We start from the raw sequence: 21,463 nt of genomic DNA, 5'->3' as shown, positions 1-21,463 counted from the left end.
CAAAGTCTCACATAAAACCCATTGCTTCCCCCAGTGTCTGCCCAGTCACAGAGGAGGAAGACTCTCACCTCCTTGGATTTGGACCCATATCTTTGTTGATACAACCTGCAATCATACTTTATAGTGACCACATCCCGCTTGGGGCGTACATTGGGCTTGCCAGCTAAAACCTCCAGATCTCTCTTCTGCACGAGCTGCTGTCTGTCAAAGTATATTCCGTCATGAGACTCCTTATTTGAGGCTGGCAGTTGTTTTTTAGGCTTTCTTGTTTTCTAGTAAATCTACTTCAGGCTAAGAGGCTGTAATTTTTTTTTGAGTACTCCTTTGGCTTCATTCCACAGGTCTTGTGACACAATGCAAAAATAATTTAGTTTCCCTTTTGATTAAAAGTGTTACGCACTTCAAACGTTTTTAAAGATGAATGGATTTTTTTTTTTTTTTTGAAGTTATCCTTGTATGCTTGGAGTCTCAATTTGTTGCATTGTGGTCAGTATTTATGGCTTGTATGATATCAGTGATGGAGAATTTGTGAAGATCTTTGTAAGATTCTCTGGTTAGTTTCTTTTGTATCTTCCACTTGTGTTTGAAAGGATGTATATTTTCTGGTGGGTGTGGAGGTTTTTGTTTTGTTTTTAATGTTTGTTTATTTTTGAAAGAGAGAGAGTGCAAGTGGGGGAGGGGCAGAGAGAGAGAGAGAGAGAGAGAGAGGGACCAAAGATCTGAAGCAGTCTCTGCAGTGACAACAGAGAGCCTGATGTGGGACTTGAACTCACAAACCGTGAGATCATGACCTGAGCTGAAATCCAGAGCCTGAGGCTCAACCGACTGAGCCACCCAGGCTCCCCCAAGGTGGGTGTAACGTTTCAGAAATAGAGCTCTTAGATCAATTTTGCTAATTACATCATTCATGTTTTCTATATTTTTACGTGTTTTTCTCTATCTGACTTATCTCCCGCTCTGATAAAGGATCTATTCATTTCACCTTGACCTTTTCTTGTTTGTTTTTTTTTTTGCTTTATTTTCAAAGCTGTGCTGTTAGGTGCATATAAAAACAAAACATGAATCGAAGAAGGGTTCATGATATTTATTCCTTCTGGTGAATTGCTCCTTTTATCAGTATAAAAGAGCCACCTTTCTCTCTTTTAATACTTTGCTGTCTTGAATTTATTTTATTCAGTGTTCCTTCATTCCCGTACCTCTTATCTTTATGCGCATTGGTCTCTTGACCAATTCTCTGTCTTCTTTTCTTCAACACTAAAGTTGAAGGACTTTTCTAGGAATTTTCTTTGACTACAGTCTTGTAGCCACATAAATTAAAAATAATTATATATATGTGTGTGTGTGTATATATACACACACACATATATATATTACCTCTCAGACTCAGCTCTGTAACCCACTTGCTGCATAATTTGGGGCAAGTCCTTTTGCCTGCTTGGGCCTTAAATTTCCTCATCTGTAAAATGGGGACATGACTCACTTGGCCTCTCCTCTCGGGTTTCTGGAAAAATAATGAGAGTGGAGAATAGAAAAGGAGCTGCCTACATCCCTACAAGTTAGTCACTGGGTGTGAATATGGGCTGGCTTTCCAGACGGTGAGAAGAGGGAGGGACGGAGAGGGAGGGAGGGGGAGGGAGGACTGTGCCTGCCGGAGCCCTGAGGGTGAAGGCCGACTTCACGGTGGCCGCCCCTGGTTGGCTTCCTGGGCTGTTCACAGATACACGAGTAAGACACAGTCTCTGGCCTGGAGGGGCTTCTGGTCTGGAAGAAGGTGCAGCTCACTGCTCATGGGACAGAGGGACAGGCAGGGAAGGGCTGAGGAAGGAGCGGGGTTTGAGTAGCAGTGACCCAAGGGGGTGGCTTAGGAGGTGGGCACTGAGAGGGGAGTCTGGGGCACATTTGGGGATGGGTGGGGGGCAGCGCTGGGGGGGCGCAAGGTTGGTAAGGACCGCTCTTGGGCTCCTCGTCCTCCCCGACGAAGGCGGAAGGCAGGGGGCTTGCAGAATTTGGAGGATCCTTGACACCAAAGAGCAGGCAAAGCTGGGTCTCCAGCCCCATCCCTTCCTTGTCACCATAACAACCACATCCCATAATGAATAAGAGGAACTAGGGACAGAAGGGAGGGAAAGGTATCAGCCTTAACACCTTTAGGGGTGGGGGTGGGGCCGGTGCACCAGGAGGCTGGGGGGGGAGGTGTCTCAGGACACCCACCCACCCCAGATGACACCAGCTGGTCGTCGGAAGCCAAAGGGAGACCACAGATGTGTGGTGTGGTTTTTGAAAATGGAACTCTTTTCCGACGTTTAAAAATCAGGAAAATATGCATAGAAATCTGGATTTCTAGCTTCTTTTGAAAAATCAGGAGACCTAGCAATGCCCAGGCCTTCGCTGATGTGGCAAAAAGCGGCTGACACAGAGTGACGGCTGCCCTTTAGGGCTGGGCCTGTGCCCACCCGCTGCGGCTTGTCCCTTCTCTGCCATTGAGGTGTCGGGTCTGTGATCCCGTAGACACCTGGGTCGTCTGGGGCAGGTGGCTGTGAGCTGTGCGACCCCCCCGCCGAGACAGTGAGTGAAGAAGCAGGTAGGCTGAAGTCGGGGGCCCCTGTAAAGGCTGGGGAGTGGACTGCGGGGTCTTTGGGGACCCTCGTGGGCCTGAGCACGGGTGGGCTGAGACGTTTGCGGCCGTGCCCCCTCAGCCCGGATCGCACACCCGTTCACCCATCTCTTTCCCTTTTCCTCCTTAGTGAGCTTACGTGCAGGCCGGTGCACAGCTTCGTGCATTTTCCCAAAGTGTGCACTTGCGTGTGTAACCCAGCTTGACCGGCCCCCCAGAAGGTTCCCTCCTGCCTGCCCCGCCAAAGACACTTCCCTGACTTCTGACCCCCAGGATCAAGGGGTGTCTCCTCTGGAACTTGATGTAAATGGAATCAGTTTTGCCCTTTGGAACCCGGCTTCCTCCATTCAGTTCGCGCCCGTGAGACCTGACCACGGTTGTCATGGCACCTGTCGCTACTCAGGGTCTCGGAGCGTTTCCTTGGTGCTTGAAGATGGGCTTTTGCCACCTGCTCCATCAACGCTGTCCCTAGTGCCTCTTCCACCCCGCTGTGGTCTCTCCGTCCCCTTGTGCGACCGGCGAGGCAAGTGGTTCTGTCCTCACATCACAGACGAGGAGACTGATGCTCTGAGAGGGCCCCTGGCTTGCCTAGGCCTGTCAGCCGGGCAGGGCAGGGCCTGCACACTTAGGCCCAGAGTTAGGCTTCTGTGTGTCAGATGCTCTGAGGTCGCTGCCCACGTGGGCGGCCCCACGCGTCCGGGTGTCCCTCACCGTGCCAGGGATAACATTGGCGCAGGGCAGGGTGGACAGCAGGATGCGCTCCAGGGGGAGACCTCTGCCCCCAGCACCTGTCTGCAGGCAGAAAGTGAACAGGGAGATCTTGCCTGTGCTGACATGCTACCTACCGGCTGTGGGTTTGCCCAGGGGGCAAAGTCCTGGTCACTGTTGAGACAAGTTCACAGAGGAGGGCTGGGCAAACAGGGACAGAAGCCAAGTTCCAGCTCACTCACTTCCTGCCTGGTCACCTTGGATGATCCCTGAACGCCTCTGAGCCTCGGCTTCCCTCTCTCTCTGCGGTTCTTAGGCAGGTTCCTGGGCCTCTGGGTGTCAGTTTCCCCCGTGTCTGCCGTGGGGAGGGTACTAACCGCACCTGCCCTGTTCCTCGGGTTGCTGTTAGGGTTAAATGAGTTGGTTAACTTGTAAGTGCACGACAGTCTGCTCTGACCAAGGCTGTGGCCGGTCAGTTTGGGGGGTGGGGTGGAACCCCTGGGCAGAAGGGCCCAGGGCATGGTCTCTAATGGCTGGAGGAACTGGGGACACACAGGGGCAATCATGGTGACTTCTGCGGACCTCGGGAAGCAGGCCCACTGGGAGCCGTGACTGTCCCTAAGACCAGCAAAATCTAATCAGCATCTTGGGGCCAGATGTCATAATCATGGTAATGCCCCAATTACCAGCATTCTGCAGTCACTTCCCCCGGGGGTGGCCAAGATCGGTGCCTGCATTAAGGTATTTAAGGAAATTCGGAGCCAGAATTGGTCAGTGTTTATCTAGCTGTGAGAGGTGGAAAATTCCAGCTTGTGGAGCTGTGTCCCTGCTTTCGTGAGGGATGGCCGTCCAGGCCCTCCTGCACTGAGCACATACCCGTGGCCCCTCTGCTGTGTGCCGAGCGGCGTATGGCTCTGGGGTGCCAGCAGTGAACAGGGCGGACACAGCCTCGGGTCTCGTGGGAGCTGGGACCGAGGTACAGGACGTGTGTGCATGTGGTGAGCCTCAAGGGATAAGTGCTAAACACAGAAATGGCCTTGCAAGTGATGGGGCTCAGCTGCCGTTCCTGACTCTGCGGCGTCTGGACACGGGGCCCGTAGGCTCAGCCTCCTCCCTGGGGCCTCCAGGACCTTCTGAGGTCCAGCCTCCCCTGGGTTCCCACTGGCAGCTTGGGACAGCCAGCACGAGTGTCCCCACTGCCATAAAGTGGCCAGCCTGTCCCCAAGATGGTGCCCCCTCCAGCGGGTCTGGCCCAGCCATGTCCTGTGAAGGAGGTCCACGGTCTCCAACCCTCTCCTGTCCCCCTCAGACAAGGCCTTCCCTAACTCTGCGCAACCGCGTGGGTTCTGACACGGCTAATGACCTTCAGGCCTGTCTCCAGCCCAAGCCTACCTTCTGAGCTCCAGGCCAGTAGAATGTATTGCCTCCGTGGGGCGCCTAGGGGGCTCGGTCGGTGTAGCGTCTGACTTCAGCTCAGGTCATGATCTCACTCCTTGTGAGTTCGAGCCCCGCATCGGGCTCTGTGCTGACAGCTCGGAGCCTGGAGCCTGCTTCGGATTCTGTGTCTCTCTCTCTCTGCCCCTCCCCCGTTCATGCTCTGCCTTTCTCTGTCTCAAAAATAAACATTAAAAAAAATTAAAAAAAAAAGAATATATTGCCTCCCGGACTGGATGCCCACTCCCCACCACCTGCTTCGACTCCCCGTGTCCCCGGCATGGGGGGCGCGTGATCTTCCTGGCACCCACTGCCAGCCATCGGCAAGTTCACCACCCTTACCTCCCGTGCAGGGCTGAGTCTGCCCCTCGTCTCCAGCAGCACCCAGCACGCCCCTCAGCCTGGCCACCTCGGCCTCGAACCTACAGCCCTTCTCCACACCTAAGGTGCAGTGGACTTTCTGGCAGGTGCACCTGCTCCTGCCCTGCCTGACAGCCTTCAGTGGCTCCCCGTTGCACTGGGGATGGACGGGGTCTGAACCACGCACCGTGCCTGGTTGGCAGTGTTGTCTTCTGGCCCCGCTGACCTCTCCTTCTGTCCGTCCCTGCAGCCCACGGCCTATCTTGCGGGGTGGGGGATGGGCCATGCCCTCCATCCTCCCTGGCTATTCACTCATCCTTCACTCGTCACTTCCCCTGTCTCTTTCCTTCTCCCGAGACTCCTCAGGATCAAAAATGGGCTTAATTATTGTTGCCCCCTCACAGTGAGGACTTAGAGCATCTAGAACAGCGGCTGGCACTGGGGGAGCACCGTGTAAGTGTAGAAATAAGAACAAGGTGGAAGACGCAGGGTTGCTTGTTGAGGAGGTACCCTGCACCGGCCGCCGGGCTTGGCCTTCTGCTTACAGAGGACGCGACGTGGCCTGCCCTCACGGAGTCCACGGCGCCTCCCGTGCGTGGGAAGGTCTTCCTCCCTCTGCACACGGCACCCCTGCCCTCCCCTGGGGAGTCCCTCTAGGGACACTTGACCCTCGAGGACCAGCGTGGATCCTCCCTGACGGCTGCCTGCCGACAGCCTCGTCGTACCCACAGCCCCTCTGCAGGCCTGCTTCCCGCATGGGTCCCTCCCACACTGTGTGGCATCCTGACAAGACCAGATCTAGCCTTTTTGATGGCTCTCTTCTCTTGGCAAAGTCTGTGCGGTCAGCAAATGCTGCTGGCTGTGCCCTCGACAGATCTGGAATCCAGCCTGCTCTTACAGACCCTTCCCGGCACCTGCTGCCTGGACCAGCGCAGGAGGCTCCTCACCGGTACCTGCTTCTGCCCTTCACCCCGTGGGCCCTGTAGACCACATAAGCGGAGAGATGGCTTAAAACATCTCATAATGTCACGTCTCTGCTCAAAAACCTCCAGTGACTTATCTTCTCAAGTACTTGTCAGAGGGAGGAAGTGAATGAGCGAATGCATGAGTGGCTTCTCCCACGTCTGCGGTCGCCGGCACGTAGTAGGCGCTTAGTAACACCCGCCGCGAGAATACACGCGGGCAAAGGCTGGGAGCACACAGTAGGTGCACGGGGAGCCCGCTGGGCTCTGTTGGCCAAGGTGGCCGGTTCTTGCCTCCAGCAGTAGTGGAGGCAGCCTGCCGTCACTCCTCACTCGGCTTTCGGTCTTGGGGCCCTGGCCTGGCCCGCCTTGCCGGCCAGGCGGGGCTGCTGATGCGGCTGCCGGTTCCGGGAACCTCTGCCGGGCAGCGCTTCTGGGAAGGCGACCGCTGGGAGGAGAAGTGTGCCCCTGGCTCCCCGCCAGACTGGCCTAGCTGTCCCGGAGGCCAGAGGAAGCTCCAGGCTGGCTTAAGACTGTGGAGTTTCAGGGGCTGGTGGCTCCCCCCAGGGAGGCCACCGTCAGCCCCTGCTGTCATCGGCTTCCTCTTCACATGCGCTCGCTCCTCATGGGACTGGCTGCATCCTGTCTGCCCGTCCAGCCCCACTTCGAGCCGGTTTGTGGTCAAGAGAGGAAAGAGGAGCCTGTGTGGGCGGCCTTGCAACCCTTTTGGGCTCAGGAAGAGCCTGCCCGGTCACTGCCTGACTGCCGCCGGCCTTGACATTTCAAGACTCTCCACTCCCCTCCTCCCCAACAGAAAGAGTGAGTTAAGTGTATTTCACTGCCAGCAGGAGGGTTTTCCCACTCAGAGCACTTCTGACCTCTTCCTGGCTCAGGCTTTCACTAAGTGCTGCTTCCTACCTCCCTGACCTTGGTTTTGTCACTTGCCCGTCTCTAGGCCTCAGTTTTGGCCATAACACCGCATTCCCAGGGGGCCAGGGATGGCATTTCACGAGGCGGCAAAAACAAGTGGTCAGGCACGTGGCTTCTGGAGTGAGGCTGCCTGGGTTCAAATCCTAGCTGTGTAACTTCTCTGTGCCTCTGTCTCCTCCTGTGTAAAATGGGGGTTTCAATGGCAGCCTGCCTTATAGAGGTGTATGCACGGCAATCGTCATAAGCAACAGCTCGGCACCCCGTGTTTGAAAATAGATTACAGAATCTGTTATTCTTGGTTTTTAGCCACTCATTTAATAGATGTTTATTGAGCATACACTATGTATGTGTCAGGCACTATTCAGGTCCTGGGGACAAAACAATGACCATAAAGCTCTGTCCTCATGGGGCTTGCCTTCTGATGGGGTGTGTGGGGCAGGGGGGAAAAACAATACATATATAGACAAATAATTTAAATGGTATGGGTGATCCTCTACACTCAGAACATTGCAAACTAGCAGCAGAATGAGAGGGGCTGTTTCATGTTTTGCCAACGTGGAATAGTTCTTGGGTGAATAATTTATGCCCTTTGCCTGTTTTTTTTCTTCTTTTTTTTTAATATTTTACATTTATTCATTTTTGAGAGACAGGGAGAGACAGACCGTGAGCAGGGGAGGGGCAGAGAGAGAGGGAGACACAGAATCCGAAGCAGGCTCCAGGCTCTGAGCTGTCAGTACAGACAGAGCCCGGTGCGGGGCTCAAACCCAGGAACCGTGAGATCATGACCTGAGCTGAAGTCAGACACTTAACTGACTGAGCCACTCAGGCGCCCCACCTTTGCCTGTTTTTCTTAAAGGGATGTTTGTCTTACTGATTTGTAAGGTCTCTTTATAGGAAGGTCATTAGCTGTCTACAATGTAGATTGCTATCTTTGTCTAGTCTTTGCTTGCTTTTTTTTTTTTTTTTTTAAATCTGAGAGAGGGGAGGCTGGAGAGAGGTAGAGGCAGAGAGAGAGAGAATGTTAAGCAGGCTCCACGCTCAGCACGGAGCCCCAACACAGGGCTCGATCCCACAGTCCTGGGATCATGACCTGAGCTGAAATCAGGAGTCAACGCCCTGAGCCCCCGAGGCGTCCTGCTTTTTTTTTTTTTTTTTTTTTAGTGGTGCATTTTGAACTGGGGAAGTTGAAAACATTTTTGCAGTCAGATCTCTCAGTCTTTGCCGGCTACGTTCTGAAATAAACATTCACATGTGTAACCTCAGTGATACGAACAGAGATGCTGATAAGTGTAGGACAGAAATAAACAGGGTGTTGCGATGAGCAGTTAACAGGGGGGCACCCTCAGTGGGTAGGGTTTCTGGGTGTAAAGGCTGTGAGGGAGAAGAGGGCTTAGGAGTGCGTCAAGGTGCTCGGAGGCCAGTGGGACCAAAGGCTCGTGGGGGACGGGGACGGGGTGGGAGGCAACGGTGGATGTGTACCGGGCCAGATCGTCAGGGGGCTTAAGGTTTTGTTAGGTTGGTTTGGGTTTTTGCATTTCTTACACTTCTTATTTTAAGACGATTGTAGACTCACACACAGTTGTAAGAAATAACAGAGTCCGTTGCTGCCCAAGAGTGCCGTCTCACAAAACACAATAGCCTAACCGGGATATTGACATTGATAGGATCCGCTGAGCACCCCTGTTTTCCTTGTACCCATTTGCGGGTGTTTGGTTCTGTGGAGTTTCACCCCGTGTGCAGGTTTGTTTCGCCAGCACAGCAGCCGCGACTCGAGGAGCCCCGTGTTGCCCTTTTATAGCCACACGGACCTCCCTTCCTACCCGCCGCCTGTGCATCTGTTCTCCATTTCCATAATTTTGTCATTTCAAGAATGTTACATAAATGGAATCACACAGGCTGCACCCTTTTGGATTGGCTGTTTTCACTCCCGGGCTTGGGTTGAATGCTGAGTCAGAGATGCTCCTCTTGGATGGGCCATGAACTCCAGGCATCCTTGTCCCTGGGCGAAGACACCCTTTGGGAGCCAGAGGCTAACGAAGGGCTTGAGCAGACAGTTCATGGCCTGGTTTCTGATGTTAAAATGACTCTGCCGGGGCGCCTGAGGGGGGCTCAGCAGGTTAAGCGTCTGACTTTGGCTCGGGTCATGATCTCATGGTTTGTGGGTTTGAGCCCCGCATCGGGCTCTGTGTTGACAGCTCGGAGCCTGAAGCCCGCTTTGGATTCTGTGTTTCCCTCTCTCTCTCTCTGCCTCTCTCCCACTCTCTCTCTCTCTCTCTCTCAAAAATAAATAAACTTAAAAAAAAAATGATTCTGCCTGCAGTGTGGCAAAGAAACGAAGTGACTCATGTTTGCAGTAACTGCTAATTCCTTGCCGCCCACCCTGCCCCTGCCCCATCATTCTCTCAGCCCCAGACTAGCCCTTTGGAAAATCTTGCCACAACCCTGTTCAAACACCCTTAAGGGGCACCTGGGTGGCTGTCAGTTACGCGTCTGACTTCGGCTCAGGTCATGGTCTCGTGGTCCGTGAGTTCGAGCCCCGCGTCGGGCTCTGTGCTGACAGCTCAGAGCCTGGAGCCTGCTTCAGATTCTGTGTCTCCTTCTCTCTCTGCCCCTCCTCCACTCATGCTCTGCCCCCTCCCCCCGTCTCTGTCTCTCAAAATAAACTTAAAAGAAATTTAATTCAAAGACCCTTAAAAACCACTCATTGCCTAGAGGAGGGGTCTTTGACCTGGAGCCCTTAGCCTGGGCTCTGGGGGAGCTGTGAACCCCTAAAATGGGATGCAAAATGTAACGTGTGCACTTTTCGAGAAGGAGGGTTTGGAGTTTGCATCACATATTCAGACGGATCAGTGATCTCCAGAACATTAAGGACTGTGCCTTCCAGACAGAGATAGTGGTTAGGAGCTGAGGCCCCCGAACCTGATGGCCCCTTTTCAGATCTCGTGACCTCCACGGCTCTGTACCCTCAGACAAGTCACTTACTCCTTTTGTGCTTTGGTTGCCTCATCTAAAAATGGGGGAAAGAATAGTACCTACTTCATAGGGCTGCGTTGAGTATTGAATGAATTAATCAAAGTGCGGTGTTCACAAGGAAACTTGGCACGTGGGAAATATTGTATGTTTGTTAAGTGAATCATGAGCCTATAGGGTGTAGGGGGGCAGAACCTTTAGGCAAAAACTTCCTAGGCCCTCTGGGATTTTTAAGCCCTCTCTGTGTCAGTTATCAATCATCCTCTAGACAAGCTTCAGATCAGCAGGGTTTCTTCCAAAGGGATACACAGGTGTGGTTGGGCACTGTCCCCTCCTTTGTCCTGGCTTTCATATCTCTGTTAATATGACTTTCACTGGCTTTTTTTTGTCTTTTTTTTTTTTTTTTAAAGGTGCTGCTTCACCTATGGCGTGTGGGGCATTTGCAGACATCAAAAGCCCTGAGTCTTTTCTGCTGTTTCTGGTTCTTTGCTTGGGCAGCTTACGTTAGAAATTGACAGGGGCGTTGGGTGGCTCAGTCGGTTAAGCGTCCAACTTTATCTCAGGTCATGATCTCGAGGCTTGTGAGGTCAAGCCCCGCGTCCGGGTCTGTGCTGACATCTCGGAGCCTGGAGCCTGCTTCAGATTCTGTGTCTCCCTCTCTCTTTGCCCCTCCCCTGCTCACGCTCTCTCTTTCCTTCAAAAACAAATAAACATTAAAACATTTTAAAAAGAAAGAAAGAAATTGGCAAGCAGGGGGGCCAGCTCTTCCTGGCTTATTTCATTCACCCAGTTGAGCCCTTTCTGCAGTCCTTGGAGAAGGTGAAGGCACTGATAATGCCAGAATGAACTTCGGGCTCAGAGGCCAGTAGACTGGCTTCTGACTCTAGCGCTCCCCTCTTGCCAGCTGTGGTTCCTGACGGACAAGCTATTTGACCTCTTTGGCCTCAGTTCCCTCAGGTCGAAAACGGAAGTAATGGCCCATGTAGCAGGGCTCTTGGGCAGATTCAATAAGGTAATGTTCCTAACGCACGCAGCTAAGTGCCAGGCACAATGTGAGCACTTCACAAGAGGGGTTGTGTTTACACAAATCTTTGGCTCGATCTAAGGAAACTGTTTCCAGTCTCAGTTCTGCTCAGCCATGACCTGGAGCTGAGCGTCCTGCCGTGGAGGCGTGCAAACGGACGCTGGGCTGCTGTGTGACCTTGTACGCACGTCTTGCCCTCTCTGTTTCTCTTCATTCGAAATCGGGGCGAAAGTGACACCTTTGCCGTCTCTGCCATAGGAGGCTGTGGCCCCGTGTGAACTTGTCAGAGGCAGTGTCACCAGGACTTCGTAGAGGACACCAGCGTCACGGGTCCACCGCTCCACTCCCGCCCCTTCTTCCTTGTTCTTCACTGTAACTCTTGAAGGGAAGCGAGTTGGGGCTTGGAACAGATACCAGGTTCCCCCTGGGGAGGGTTTCCAGACCCGTGCTGAGCCCATTAGAGGCCCCACATCATGTCCAAAATGACTTTATTCCACAAACATTAACTGAGCAGCTGTTATACGCCAGGCACCAACGTAGAGGCACCAGGAACCTGGCAGTGAACAAGACAAATGACAGCTCTCAGGATGACAAGCAACTGAAAAAGAACAGCTGTTCTGGACTTTCCTTGCCTTTTGTCTCCCCCCCCCCCCGCCCCCCCGCCCCCAGCATTTTTTGGAAAACCACAGGCAAGTTCTTTTATAGACTTCTCCGTTAGGTTTGTCTGACACTCCCCTGTGATTTGTGCCCTTGGGGCAGCATCGCCAGAGAAGGAAGGCTATGTTCTCAGGGGATAGTCTCAGAGAGCTCATGACCCTGCTTTGTCCCGTTCCTGGAGATGTCACCTTTGACCACTTGGTTGAAGGTGGGGCCTCCCAGGGTTCTACATCATCTCCGATTTTACGCACACACGTCTATGAAGCATAGGATGCGGTAAAGTTAACAAGCGTTTTGATTCGTTAGTCAATAGACAATACGAATTTTGTGGGCAGATGCTTAGAGGCTGCCCCTGCTGAAATACAGCTGCTCTCTCTGCCCCGCGTATAGATCTAAATCGGGACAGACTCCCGCACCCCTATTGAACTCCAGGGGTTACGGTTGGTTACTGTACCTTTATTGGGGTGCTTCACTTGTGCCCGTGTGGGCCGGTGGACGCGGTTTAGTTGGCTCCTGTGTCTTTTTTTTTTTTTTACGGGAGCCCATCATTCTTGGAGCACGTCCTTACCCTCTGACACAAGGATTCCAGGCTCGTCATGCACTTTCCCTGCTCGGATCCTGGACTCATTAGAAGGAGCTCTGTGGAGGGGCACCTGGGTGGCTCAGTCGGTCGAGCGACCGACTTCGGCTCAGGTCATGATCTCACTGTCCGCGAGTTCGAGCCCCGCGTTGGGCTCTGTGCTGACGGCTCGGCTCGGCTTCCCTGCTCATGCTCTGTCTCTCTCTGTCTCAAAAATAAATAAAAACATGAAGAAAAAAAATTTTTTAAAAAGAAGGAGCTCTGTGGAGGCAACGAGCAAGATGGAAATAGGGTCTGCGGACCCGCCGACAGTCATGCGTCAGTGTTAATGTCCTGATTTGGGCAGTTGCATTGTGGCTGCAGGAGAATGAATGACCTCGTTCTCCGAAATATACACTGGAGCCTTAAGGAGTGATTTATTCATTGTGAACAAACGAATACATAAAATGAATAAAACAGAGACAGACTGAGGGGGAAGGTGTGCGCTCGGGAATGGGTTTCGTGTGTTTCACGAGCAGCAAGGAGCGAGGATGTGGCCGGTGGCGGGAGCACCGTGCACAGGTGCTGGGCCAGGTGGAGAGGGGGGCGGGGCCCCGCTGGGGAGGCCCTGCAAGGGGAACAGAGTCCCTGGGGAGCTTCCGGCAGGGACATAAAGCCCCCCCCCCCCCCCATGCTGCACAGACACCGTGCGGAGGGCTTCAGGTCCGCGCGTCTCTTCGTTTCTGCAGTACAGCTGCGAGGTTAGGCTCCGTCTCATCTGCACGTTGCAGGTAAGGAGGCCCACGCTGCGATGATGAGCGCGGGACTGCCTTGAACCGCACATAGCTCCCAAGCCCCAGGAGGAAGCCTGGCCGCCGCTTGGCTGAATGCGACGCCGAGGTCGAGACCCACACGGGGACAGGGAGAGCGGATGCTGTGAGCATCGCCGGGAAACCTGCCTCCTCCATACGTCGCGCTTTAGAGGGCGCCACGTGCCGCGAGTGCCTGGGGGGAAGCGCACGCCCCTTGACCCGGCGAGATCCCACTGCGGAGCATTTCCCTTCACGAAAGCGACTCCTTGGGCCGTGGCTGTGTTCAGGTCACTGTTTGAGGACCCTGCGCGTGTTAGCCCATTCAGTGCCCACAGCACCCTGGTCAGGTGGGGGCCGTTCCCAGCGCCACTTCACCGGGCGGGAAACTGAGGCACGGAGGGGCTAAGCGGTTTGCTGAACGTTCATAACGAGTAAGGGACAGAGCAGGTGTTCAAACTTCAGGAAGACGCTGCACAGCCATTGCGGGGAGAGGAGGGAGGGGGGCAGGATGTAAGCACAAGCTCCAAAACAGAAGACGTTGTACCGGCCCGATCTGTCAAACTAGGTACGCATGGAAAGGACTAGATTTGGATGCCAGATGTCTCCAGGGGCGTTTTTCCAGGTGACGGAATTACAGCCGTTCCTTTTTGTTTTAAGTTTCTTTAGTTTTGAGAGAGAGAGAGCGTGCACCTGTGAGCAGGGGTGGGGCAGAGAGAGGAGACGGAGAATCCCAAGCGGGTCCCGCGCTGTCAGCACAGAGCCCGACCTGGGGCTCGGTCCCACAGACCTGGAGACCTGGACCCCAGCGGAAGTGAAGAGCCAGCCAGGGGCTTCACTGACGGAGCCACCCAGGCGCCCCCTACAGGCATTCTTGTTGTACGTTTGCTTGTCTCTCTTTTCCGAATTGTCTACGGTGATCCCGTGTGGCTTTTGTAATAGGAAAAAAGATCAATATCATACCTTAAAAAAACAAAACAAAGAACAACAAAGCAGTAAGAGTAGTCACTAAAGGCTAAAATCCAGTGACACACAGGGAGATCCCACTGATTGGATGCTTTGAATCTCTAGTGGTATGGAAAGATATTTAATGATATATTAAGCTTAAAATTTAAGTTTCAGTAGGAAGAGGGTGCTGCTAGTTGGGGAAACAAAATTCGTACTTATCTCCCTGTTTGTACAGATACAAATCTGGAAGAGTTGATACGACCGTGTACGTGGCCTTGGGATTTGGAGGGATTGGAACTGTGTTTTCTTTCTGGGTGTCTGTGCTGCTGACTTCTATTCCCCAGTCATGTATTACATGGGACGCATCTAACACAGTAGGGGCAGTGTACGATCCCATTTATCTGAAACACAAAACACAGAGGTCGTCTATGGGGTTAGGAGTCCAGGTGGTGGGGAACGACTGGACGGAGAATGGCAATAAAGCACAAAACCCCAGGAGCATGTAGCAGGAGAGGCTTACTTAGCTCAGGTCCGGGAGAGCCGGCTTACCTGGGCGTGGCCAACCTCGCTGGAGGTTGTCACCTGTGCCCCTGTGGTCGGCCTGGGGTCGGTTACACAGTTCTGCCGATCTGCTGATCTCGCTCACGTGACTGGGGGTGGCTGCCTGTTCCCCGATGCAGAATGCGACGTGTCCACATCCTCCAGCAGGCTGGCACGTGCGTTCTTAAGACAGTGGTCGTGCAAAAGCAGGCTTCTTCGGTGCATCCCTTTTGCTCATATTCTACCGGCCAGAGCGAGTCACGTGGTTGAGCCCAAAATCGAAGGCCAGGGGAGAATGCCCTGCCCGGGGCAGTGGGAGGGGGAGGGGAGGAGGGGAAGGAGGCGGTGGGCACCGCAAGGTTACATGGATCCAGGAGGACTGGGAAGAATTGGGGCCATTGGTGTAAGTCTAACACATTCAACAGCATCCTTTTTAGTGGCCACCTAATACTGCATTGCATGGGTCTCCTGTTCATTTAACCTGCCCCGTAAGGCTAAACAGATTAACATCTCCAAAGTACATTCCAAGGAATTGTAAGTCTCTTGGGGGTTTAATTGGGGGTTTAGCCTACACACACATACAGATGAAGGTTGAGTAGGGAAATAAATTTGGCAAGTGTTGGGTTAAATGAAGAAAAATAAGTTTCTTTGCTGCAGGACTTATCAGAGCCTTTACACACAAATGTGCATTATGGTCTCCCGTAAGTCCAAGGGGCTGCTTAAACTTAGCAGGTCATGGGATTTTTTTCACGAAGTGTCTCTTGTGGGCAAGCATTGTGGGCTTTGTACATCTGAAACACAACCGTTTCATGATGATGATAGGTAGATAGAGAGAGAGAGAGAGGGTGAGCTCTAGTGAACACAGAGGGCTCATTCTTGGCACTAACCTGGCTCGCTTTCACTCAGCAGGTGTCTTAGGATCTCCCAATGGGGCGGCTTTGCTCTGGGCTCACGTTCCCTGTGAGCTGTCTGATCCTGATGTGGGCGGCAGGCTCTGGTAAGTCATCACCTCTCATTCATTCATCCACTCATTCATTCAGCAAACGTTCATTGGCTGTTTAGATGCCAGGGTCCTAGGATAATCAGCGAAAGGAACACAGATTCCGGGCCTTGAGGAGCTTACATTGTAGTGGGAGGGGACGGCCAATGACAGAGGGTCCTAATTATAAGTCAATTGTAAAGAGCGTTAGAAAGTGATAGAAAAACACAGCACAGAACAGAGTCGGGGGCACGTATTTGCGGGGGGTGGGGAATCGGACGTTAGTTTTGGACACGAGGTGAGTTTGAGATCTTTGTTAGGTATCTAAGACTCTGCCTGACACGTTAAGTCCTTTATCCGGCGAGTGTGTGCCAACGTATCCGCTGTGGAGGCTGGTGCTGGGCATCAGAGCGAGAAGGCACCTGCCTGTCTGTTGTCGGGCTCTCGAACGATTTGGCAAACCCAGTACGTGCCCTGCCGGCCTCACACCCCAGCTCTGCCACTGGCCAGTGGGAAGAAATACCCCAGCCTTTCATGCTGCCCTTGACATTGGCTGAACTGAACTGGCAGCCAGAGGACAGGGGCGCCTGAGTGCCAAGACCATGGCGTTCAGCCGCCTGAGCCAGAGAGGGGTGCAGAACGGATGGGGTCCGGGAGCGGGCAAATGGACGGCGGCCCTCCTCCTGCTCACACGGCTCTGGAGCAGACGCCCGTGGTGATGGAAAAGACTAGAAATGCCTTAGATTAGAAACGTCCTTTAATCTGGCCAAGGGCAAGCAGTGGAGGTGCCATGAGGCAAGGTAGGCCTGCCGCGGGGGGCAGTCTTCCACATCGGGAATCGCCCCCATGCCAGCCGGGACGCCGCAGAGCCCCGTCCTGCCCCCAGCTCCCCGGACGCCGGCCCACAACCGTGCCTGGGACTGTGGTTCCCTTGCGTGGCGTTGGCCCCTCGGTCCCGCTTGTCCCGCTTTCCTGCTTGTCCCGCTGCTGCACGTGCCCCTTGCTGTCTGGCTCCGGCCGCACACGGCGCTCCTGTGTCTCCCCAGGGAGCGTCAAGGTCCTGCGTGCGCCCACCTGCTTCTCCGACTACCTCAGCACCTCCGTCTGCCAGTGGAACATGGATGTGCCCACGAACTGCAGCGCTGAGCTCCGCCTGTCCTACCAGCTGAACTTCATGGGGTCCGAGTAAGCCACGAGTGGAGCTGGGATCTGGGGGAGGCTGAGCCCAGAGCGTTCACCCCAGGAGTTCACTTGGTCCCGGCGGTGCCCTGGAGCGCGGGGTGCTGAATGGGGTTCCCCGCAGCTGACTGAGCGTGGTGTTCGAAGTGAGGCGCCCTGGGGTGCCTGGGTGGCGCGGTCGGTCAGCTCAGGTCATGATCTCGCGGTGCGTGGGTTCGAGCCCCGCGTCGGGCTCTGTGCTGACGGCTCGGAGCCTGGAGCCCGTTTCGGATTCTGCGTCTCCCTCTCTCTCTCTCCGTCTCCCTCTGTCGCGCTCTGTCTCTCTGTCCAACATGGATAAACGTTATAAAAAAAAAAAAAAAAAAAAAGGGAGGCGCCCTGGGGCTCAGTGGGCATGTCACGGTGCTCTAAGTGCACTGTCACTGAGGCGCGTGGCGTGTGGGTGTGGTGGAATGTTGGACTAGACTTTGGAGTCCCGGGGTTTGTTCGTCTGCTTCAAAGTTAGACCAAAGCTCTTGTCTCGGTGGCTCGTAATATTGCTATTTAGCCTGTTAGTAATTAAAACAGAGATACTAGATCACGACAGCACGCGGGTCCACATTCGCTAAGCCGTCGGGGCAATGATCGCGCGCTGTGTAGCGTCTGGAAAATTCCACCTTACGCTTGAAAGAAACAGTGGAAAACGGCGCACGGCCTCTTGGTATTATGAAAAGAGTTTGACCTCGTGACCCCCCCCGGACCCCGCTTTGAGAACCGCTGGCTAGACCGCTTGTTTGGGCACGTTAGCGGTGGAGCCCACGGTGTTCTTTGGGGGACCGTGGAGGCTGGGGTACGTGGTTCCGGCTGGGTCACCGGGACAGCCGTGGCACATGGGGTGCTCTTCCAGGCGGCGCTGAGGGTGCGGCTGGGTACGCGAGGCACGCAGTCACGGGGGCGTGTTGGGGTGTGCCCACCCCAGAGTGCAGGGTACGTTGCCAGAGGCCTTCCCCTACCTACCGAGGCAGACGGGCTCTGCTTCTAAATGTGGTACGCTGGCCTAGACCAGGGCTCTGCAGGCTACGGCCCGAGGTCCGCATCTGGCCCACCAGCTGCTTTTGTAAATAAAGTTTTATCGGCACACAGCCACGCCCATTCGCTCCTGCGTTTCCCGTGGCTGCTTTTGTGCTAGGAGAGCAGACTTGAATGGCTGAGACACACACAGCGTGGCCCTCCAAGCGCGTGTCCCTTGAGGCACGTTCCCGGGATGCCCGTGGGTCACAGCCAGCCTAATGCGACACCCGTGTCTGCAGAAACCGCACGTGTGTCCCTGAGAACGGAGAAGGCGCGGCGTGTGCGTGCAGCATGCTGATGGACGACTTCGTCGAGGCGGACGTGTATCAGCTGCACCTGTGGGCGGGGACGCAGCTGCTGTGGAGCGGCTCCTTCAAGCCCAGCAGTCACGGTGAGGGGCACGGGGTGGGCTTCCCGGACCCCCAACCCCGGCTGGGCTCTGGGGTGGGGCGGGGGGGGGGGCCGGCAGGCTCCACGCGGGGGAGGGAGGCGCAAGCAGTCTTCTGCGCGTCCCCAGACGAGACGGGATTTTTGCCCCTTTCTGGGCTCCGGCTTCCCATCTTTGAAATGGGGCTGGGCTCCCTAGGACGTCAGGTCCCCTTCAGTCTACGCGTCTCGGCCGCCTGAATGTAAGTGCCCAGCCTGGGGTGCTGAGATGAGGCGTGCTTAATAGAAAGCATTGCTGTAGACCACAGACTGAGCTGGGAACCTTCCTTCCCCGCTGTGTGGACTGGTCAGCTGCTGCTTCTTCGGACAGTCTGACCTCAGAAGTCTGACTTCATCCTGGTAGCCAGAGTCCCCACAGCAATTCACCACGATTCTGCTGCGGTACAGTGACGGGAGGTTCGGACATCATTTATTGCTCTGTGACCTTGGGCAAGTCACATCACCTCTCTGGGCCTCCTTTTCCAGAAGAGAGCTATCCCCGTTTTACGATCGGGTATAATACGGAGGAGGCGCGTAACCTGCCCCGGGTCACACGGCCACAAAGCTGCAGAGGAATATTCTTGCAAGAGTATCGCCGAGCTCAGAGCTCAGCAGTTACCGCCCACGGTCGGGGGGTTGTTGAGATAGACCCAAGAACGAACCCATGAATTAAAATCGTTTCTGCACGGGTGGGCCGACTTTACATACCTGTAATCTCCTGGATAGGATTGCTTAAAAGGAGACTGAGTTTTAAAACACGCGGGTCAAGATCAACAAAAACTCTGAGTCATAACACAGCGCATAGATGTGGCCCCAAGTGTGAAGGAACTGAAGTGAAAAAGCCACATTTTGGGTGCACTCACTGTAGAAAGTCGGGTAGTCCCCACTCGTGGGAAGCGGAGTTTTCGCGACATTGTAATCAGTATGATGGTGGCCATTCTCTGCTGAGACGATATCCACACGCTATTCCGTAAATGTGCTACGGAGGTGTGCTCGACCGAGAGCATCTAAATGACCCGTGCCCTGCGGACCCTTCTCCTCCCCGCACCTGGACAAGCGCCTCACCAGCCACTGCTTCTCCGCAGTGAAACCCAGGGCTCCCGGAAACCTCACGGTTCACCCCAACGTCTCCCACACGTGGCTGCTGAGGTGGAGCAACCCTTACCCCCGTGAGAACCACCTGCACGCCGAGCTCACCTACATGGTCAACATCTCGAGCGAAGACGACCCCACGGATGTGAGTGTGTGTGCCTCGGGGTTTCTCTGCCACCTCTTGGGACTCGGGCGGGTGGAGACCGGGGCCCCTGGAGCCCGACTTCCACCCTGGCTCTGTGCACCCCGCCCCCGCTGTGTGCCTGGTTCCCAGTGTGCCGTCATTTCATGCCGTCGCTGGGTCCTCATAGCACTTACTTCTAGAGGCGGCCGATGGAGGCTGACACCTGGTTTGCGATCACAGCACTGATCGTGAGTTTCCTTCTTAAACGACGCGTTGACGGTTTTTAGAAGGGAGAGCTGATGGGCAGCAAACCACCGGGTCAATACTGGCAGGGGCCTGCACACGGGATGGCTTGGCCTCTGAGTTTAGTTTCAGGCGGGGCTGGAGATCATTTCCTGCCACCCATGTCTTCCCCTCAGGCATCCCCACGGGAGGCACATCTGAGCACCCTGGGCCCCGGCCTCCCACAGAGCGGGCTCCCGATACCTGTTTCCGCTCCCTGGCTGCGGGGCCCTAGCCCTGTCGCTTAACCTCCTGGGGCCCCGGTTCCCCCTCTGTGACATGGGGAGGATAAGCGTCCCCGCCCCATCAGCCCTTGAGGGCGCCAAGCGTGTGACACAGGCTCCCCCGGCCTGGCTCTAAATGTGTCGTAAGCACTGTTCTCCTTTTCGCCGGGGCGCCACAGGCCTTGGAAAGCCCCGGCGGCCTTGGCCTCCCACACCTTGGTCTAGAACTCGCTACGTCAGCGTCGCCGAGGGCCTCTTCGGAGCCACGCCCTGTGTCCTGTGTCCTGGGACCCAGGCTGGCCTGGCTTCCGCTGCCAGGGAGCAGGCCCCACTCGTCTCGCCCTCTCACATCAGCTTCTCTGCTTCCTGTCCTTCCCACCTAAGCCAGGGAGGGGGCGGGTATTGGCTTCCATCTCTCGGTTTCTCAGGTGTGGTTTCCCCCTTGGCTCTGGGCCACGGCGCAGGGTGGGAGCAGGGATGGAGGGGCCCGGGTGTGACAGCGGAGGCTCAGAATGCACTGGCAAGGCTGCTCTGATGCCGAAAGAGATAGGCAGATCCCATTTCGTAGGTGAATCCCCTCCCCGTGTGCTGAGCCTGTGCAGGGCTTCAGGGGGGTGAAGTCCGGAGGGGAGAGAGGGGTGTGAAGTGTTCTTCATTTGCTTATCGTGGCTGCATCCAGGTTCTGGGAATCTATCCCTCCCTCGGCCCGGCTTTATTCTGGGTTAGGTTCATTTTTAAGTGGTGGCCAGCATGCCCCCCCCCACCCCACCCCAGCGCCTCCGGGGCTACGTGCCAGCGCCACACTGGGAGAGTCCCACTTTTAATTAGTCCCGGTAGAAGTTCTGGGGCCGATGCTCGGTTGCCTGGCTCGGATCACTTGCAAATCTCTGACCCTGGCCCAGGCTGTGGGCAGGAAGGAGGGTGCTCGTACTGTGCTCTGATTGGCCAGAGGTGAGTCACACGCCCACCTCTGGAGCGCAGGTGTGGTCAGTTCCCCCCAAGCCACGAGGGCTGGGAAGGAGGGAGGGGTGGCTCCCCGGAGCAAACTCCAGGGAAGGGGAAGCGGGGACAGGGCTGGCTGTAACAGCCAGCCTTGGGACCTGGGCCTGGACTCCCAACCAGCAGGTAGAATTAATCAGTGTACCCGAGCTATGGCTCAGTTGTCACGGACGTGCTGGGCGCCGCCCGGAGCCTCAGAATTCCTGGCTCAGCTTCCCCTGTTGGTGGGGCAGACGCCACGGACACACCCCTCGCCCATCTCTCCCTTTCCCAGGGCTGGACCCAGCCTGTAGAAGTCCCCTCACTCCTCATTGGCCGGAGTTGATCTCTAACCAATCACAGGCTAGACAACGGGGTGGGCACAACTGGTCCTGGCCAATGAGGATGAGCCCTGGAGGTGGAGTCAGAGGCTTACCTGCCCTGAGCTTTGAGGACGTGTCCCCAACGGCAAAGATGGGCGTCCAGCCCCGTTTGCTACCATATTGCAGACGCCAGCTACAGCTCCGATTGGGTTGGACCGATTTTTTTGTTTTTCTGTTTTCCGAGGTATAATTGACATACGATATTGTAATAGTTTCAGGTGCACCCCAACG

The 21,463-nt window shown here is 55.1% G+C and overlaps 1 protein-coding gene across 5 annotated transcripts in view; it reads left to right on the top strand.

Annotated features, from left to right (window-relative positions):
* IL4R (interleukin 4 receptor) overlaps window positions 1–21,463 on the top strand; it is a 40,837-nt gene that overhangs the window by 5,881 nt on the left and 13,493 nt on the right. The window contains exons 1-5 of one of the 5 annotated variants that reach the window (XM_060648818.3): window positions 6,563–6,897; window positions 15,425–15,512; window positions 16,541–16,679; window positions 17,963–18,114; window positions 19,235–19,386. In XM_060648818.3, the coding sequence (XP_060504801.3) occupies window positions 15,443–15,512; window positions 16,541–16,679; window positions 17,963–18,114; window positions 19,235–19,386 (513 nt within the window). In that variant the 5' untranslated portion in view covers window positions 6,563–6,897; window positions 15,425–15,442. Of the gene's footprint in view, window positions 1–6,562; window positions 6,898–13,009; window positions 13,378–15,421; window positions 15,513–16,540; window positions 16,680–17,962; window positions 18,115–19,234; window positions 19,387–21,463 lie in introns of those variants that run through there. The other 4 variants (XM_078439957.2, XM_060648819.3, XM_060648816.3 and 1 more) reach the window with 4 other exon arrangements.

The sequence above is a fragment of the Panthera onca genome, chromosome E3, assembly GCF_046562875.1.
Source record: "Panthera onca isolate mPanOnc1 chromosome E3, mPanOnc1 haplotype 2, whole genome shotgun sequence".
In the NCBI taxonomy this organism is placed as follows: Eukaryota; Metazoa; Chordata; class Mammalia; order Carnivora; family Felidae; genus Panthera; species Panthera onca.
The sequence above is the reverse complement of the archived record's forward strand: the minus strand, read 5'-3'. Positions and strand labels throughout refer to the sequence as shown.